We start from the raw sequence: 4,575 nt of genomic DNA, 5'->3' as shown, positions 1-4,575 counted from the left end.
CCCCCTCCGATCCCCACCCCAAAATCGTTGTACAAATAACTAAACATTTCCCCCGGGGCTTTTGTTTAATTTTGTTTGAGCTTCCTGTGTAAATTTATTTGTACTTTTATTTCCTTGGTCATTCATGAATAAGCTGTAAGGCTTTATATACTACATATTTGTTATCTATGTATTTCATTATTTTGCAAACAGGTCTGGCGCGATTTAAAAAGCCGTATAAGCGTACGCGTACGTGACCGGAAGAGGCAGCAGGCTCTAACAGGCAACAGGCCGATCGACCAGCCGCCTTTAACGGATATGGAGAGGCGCGTAATTGCTCTGATTGGGAGCAACTACATCGAGGGTCACGAAGCGGTGCCCGATAATGTGCAATTGGAAGAGGTGAGCTTATAGTTATACAATTATTTCTTTTATTATTTACTAATTTTTTATTTTACTTTTGAACTATAAGGAGCTGCAATTGGCCATGGAGGATGGGGAGGAAATTCTCTTCCATGCAGTGACGGCAGCATCAGAGTTTGGTGCCGACAGCGAGGTGCAGGCCAGAACACCTAAAAGTTCTGCGCAGACACCGCGTAGGGGTTTGAAGAGGAAGCGGGCGGAAGAAGAGAGCGATGCCCAGAAAGAATTTCTGGAAATCGCTGAAAAGCAAGCCGATGTCTTGAAGGTGAGAAATAAATACACAAGTTTACAGAAATAAAAGTTCTCTGAAGTTATTGCAGTTTTTTTGGGATATATCCAAACCGAAATCTCTTTAAATTTAGTAAAGCCCATAATTTTGCGATTGTTTTTAATATTTTCCAAATTTAAAAGACATTTCAGATTGACTATATCCCAAGAAAATTGCAATAACTTCAGAGAACTTTTATCAGATTTCAAAAAACCGAAATTTGGCTATATCTCAAAAACTTTATACTTTCTTATATCTTGCCTTCATATTCGGGTTCAGCGGAAAATTTTACATATGTATGTGTAAAATTATGGTCCAATACCACAGGTCGGATTTCTTGTCGACTAGTATAGTATTATTACATTTTACATAAATCGTGTTAATATATACTTTTTTTCAATAGATGGTGGCTGAAAATAGTACGAGGCAGACAGATGTCTTGAAGGTGAGAAGTAAATATTATTAAATATGTTTTATATAAATCGTGTTAATATACATATACTTTTTATCAATAGGTGATGGCCGAAAACAATGCAAGGCAGACGGAGGCGACGCTTGCGATGGCTCAGGCTATGACCGTCGTTGGAGAAGGGATGAAAGCCTGTGCCGAGGCTTTTCATCGACTCTCGGCTACTCTCGGCAATCAGTAAATAGTAGTATTTTAAGTATTAAGAAATGTAAATAGTAGTTTTAAGAGTTAAGTTTATAGTTTTTCTTTTCATTTTCAAAATGAATTAGTTATTTGTTCCTTTAATGTTTTAAATGAATTAATTATTTTGTACCTGATTGAAGTATGTACCTTAAGTTTTAAAAATATACAGGCTTGGCCAAAAGTATTAGGCACAACAATGTAGCACGATTTTTAAAATTTTTCTTTTGTTTTTTTTAATGTTTATTATTGTTTTATAAAAGCCTGGCCCACTATCTAACAAAAAACACATAAATCTAAATACCAAACTTTGTGCAAAAAATATAAAAACTCTACAAACTTTCAGCAAAATTTCCAACTTTTTATTCAGAATCTTTGGAAAAAATTAGGTATGCAGTTTTGTAGCCCATTAAATTCTAGTATACATAGTAGTATTTAGTAGTTACTAAAAAATCCCGTTAATTTTTGATAATTTTTTATGGTTGACGGTGTCATGCATAAAAAGTATGTTCGAATTTTTTTTTAAATGTAAGAAAATGCTCATCACAGTCAACCATAAAAAATCATCAAAAATTAACGGGATTTTTAGTAACTACTAAATACTACTATGTAGGCCAGGCTTTTATAAAAAAATAATAAACATTAAATAAACAAAAGAAAAATTTAAAAAATTGTGTTATATTGGGGTGCCTAATACTTTGTATATTTTATAAAATTAATTCGAATTATATGTTTGTGATGATTATGACATAGTATTTAAGATATATAAATTTATGTACCTTAATTTCACATGCGCCTTTTAAATTAAAATCTTGAACGTTTCGTTGATTTAATACTTTTTTGTATTCATTTATTTTCTAAAAGTCGAATTCTTAACTGAATTAATATTAATCTTAAGATGAAGAGAACTAATAAAAATCAGGGGTCGAATCGTAACAGTCGTGAACGAGCAACTCATCACGTAATGTGACTTATACAATTGTATTAAGTAGACTTATACAATTGTGTTAAGTGATATTTTAAGAAAATTTTTCAATTTGCCCAACTTTTCAAATCGATCTTATTTTATGTGACTAACAGAGTTGTCAAACTATCGATGGCACTATCGATAGTATCGATAGTTTCAATTTTTTTAGACTATCAATACTCATTGATAATTTTTTCTTATACTATCAAAAATATCGATAGTTTAGTAGGACTATCGAACTATTGTTGGTAATACCTGAATTTTTTAATTTGAATTAAAAATTTTGTTTTTTAGTGTGATGCCGACGTCATATTCAAATATGCACGCATTTAGCCCAAAATACATACATATGTTAATCGTAAATCCTGTTTTGTTTGTATAACTTGTGTTTGTTTTTGAATTTCTAAAAAGAGAAGTATTTTGGCTTAGCAGTTACTTAATTTTGAATGATTATAACTTTTATAAGATAATATTTATTTCACTATGACCTGTAAAACAAAGCAACCTAACTGATTTAGCGCTATCGATAGCGCTATCGATAGTTTTGTTTTTTTCGAGACTATCGTGAATATTGATAGTTTTTCTGAAAACTATCAAAACTATCGATGGTGTGACTATCGATAGTTTGACACCTCTAGTGACTAAGGCCGTATGCATCTACATATAAATGAACTTGACATCATTAATATAGTATAATTCAAATTTACATAATCACTATAAACAGTATAAAACAAAAATTTAAATATGCCTTCAAGCTTTTGAAATTTTATATAACTTTCTAATCTGTAAAGCACTATTTAATTTTTTAGCAAATAACGGTAGGTGGACAGTCAATAACGACCGAAGACAAAATACTGTATTTAAAAAAATTTAGCCAGTTGAAACTTTTTTATTAATTTGTTATAAAAATTGTGTTTTTGCCATAACCAATTCCAGAATTAATTACCAAAAAAGTTTTAACTTCCTAATTTTTTTAAATACAGTATTTTGTCTTCGGTCGTTATTGATTGTCCACCTACTGTTATTTGCTAAAAAATTAAATAGGTTCGAAGTGCTTTATAGATTAGAAAGTTATATAAAATTTCAAAAGCCTTCAAACATATTTTAATTTTTGTTTTATACTGTTAATAGTGTATACAGTAACTCACACAAATATTGGTAATTTAGTTTTTCAAAATATTCAAAATGTTTTAGAAATATATCTTGCAAACTTTGTACAATATTCAAAAAATTAATCAAACTTTAAAAAATTTTCATCAAAATTTCAAACTTTTCATTCAGAATTTTTACAAAATTTTGGAGTACGCAGTTTTGTAGCCCATTCAATTACGCATTTTCTTCCATATAAAAATAGATTTTATTTATTCGTTATATGGAAGAAAATGCGCCACACCCTCGACAAAAAAATTCTAAAAAAACGGTATTTTGTAACGACTTCAAACTTGCACTTTGTTGTACTAAAATTGAATGGGCTACAAAACTGAGTACTCCAAAATTTTATAAAAATTCTGAATGAAAAGTTTGAAGTTTTGATGACAATTTTTTAAAGTTTGATTATTTTTTGTGAATATTGTACAAAGTTTGCAAGATATATTTCTAACGTCTTTGTTATAGAATAACCTATATTTAAAAAAAAATTTGAGAAAATGGTTTCTGATTGAAAACATTCTGAAAAACTAAATTACGAATACTGTATGTAAATTTAGAAGAAAAAAATTAAGTGGTTAGGAGACAAAATCAGTGCATAGATAAACATCTAAATTTAAAATAAAATAAATCAAGTATTTAAGAGAAGAAGTTAGTAATTAATCGGTCTTGGACACGTTTTGCAACGGAAGATACTGAATTTGAATTTTCGTCGGTACCGTCTGCATGTGCATGTGTTTCTATTATTATATTATTGTTGTCAAGTTCATTTATTTGCTCGCCCAAACGGATGTTATGCAAGGTTGAGCACGCGCTCACAACCTTACCAGCAAAACCAGGATCGTATAACAACACCCTTTGTTGCGATAAACATCGCCACGTTCCTTTAAGTACACCAAATAGTCTCTCCACTGGATTTCGGGCTTTGCATAGCGCCTCGTTGTACTGAAATTTAGGAGTACCCTCAGGTTGGTTCGGTAAAGGCGTCATGAGCCATGGCTCTAAGGGGTATCCAGAATCGCCTAAAAGCAACTTATTTTTTAATTATGTACATTTTAAAGTAAATTAAAAAGAATACCAATCAAAAGCATGTTGCGGCTTCCATTGTCAAAAGCTCTCTGCATGACTCGCCGCACTGGACAG

General features: G+C 31.0%; 2 protein-coding genes across 2 annotated transcripts; one reads left to right on the top strand and one right to left on the bottom strand.

The window, feature by feature from the left end:
* Positions 1 to 192: 192 nt before the first annotated feature.
* Positions 193 to 700, top strand: LOC118756872 (the record flags this gene model as incomplete). Its single annotated transcript, XM_036491609.1, has 2 exons — positions 193 to 381; positions 452 to 700. Coding segments are annotated over 2 exons (438 nt in total), but the record flags the coding sequence as incomplete, so codon positions are not given.
* A 3,150-nt stretch (positions 701 to 3,850) lies between these two features.
* LOC118756873 (putative nuclease HARBI1) lies at positions 3,851 to 4,569 on the bottom strand. The gene is made up of 2 exons (XM_036491610.1): positions 4,511 to 4,569; positions 3,851 to 4,454 (listed from the first exon to the last, which is right to left on the bottom strand). Exons 1-2 carry the CDS (start codon positions 4,554 to 4,556, stop codon positions 4,072 to 4,074), a joined length of 429 nt encoding a protein of 142 aa, XP_036347503.1. The 5' UTR covers positions 4,557 to 4,569; the 3' UTR covers positions 3,851 to 4,071.
* Positions 4,570 to 4,575: the final 6 nt, after the last annotated feature.

This window comes from Rhagoletis pomonella, unplaced genomic scaffold (genome assembly GCF_013731165.1).
Source record: "Rhagoletis pomonella isolate Grant_MI unplaced genomic scaffold, Rhpom_1.0 Rhpom_scaffold_12667, whole genome shotgun sequence".
Taxonomy (NCBI): domain Eukaryota; kingdom Metazoa; phylum Arthropoda; class Insecta; order Diptera; family Tephritidae; genus Rhagoletis; species Rhagoletis pomonella.
The sequence above is the reverse complement of the archived record's forward strand: the minus strand, read 5'-3'. Positions and strand labels throughout refer to the sequence as shown.

Excerpts from the sequence above, each read along its gene's own strand:
- LOC118756873 (XM_036491610.1), bottom strand. The coding sequence starts at position 4,556 with ATGCAGAGAGCTTTTGACAATGGAAGCCGCAACATGCTTTTGATTG. Across the intron at positions 4,455-4,510 it reads CCGCAACATGCTTTTGATTG|GCGATTCTGGATACCCCTTA; the intron begins GTATTCTTTTTA and ends AGTTGCTTTTAG.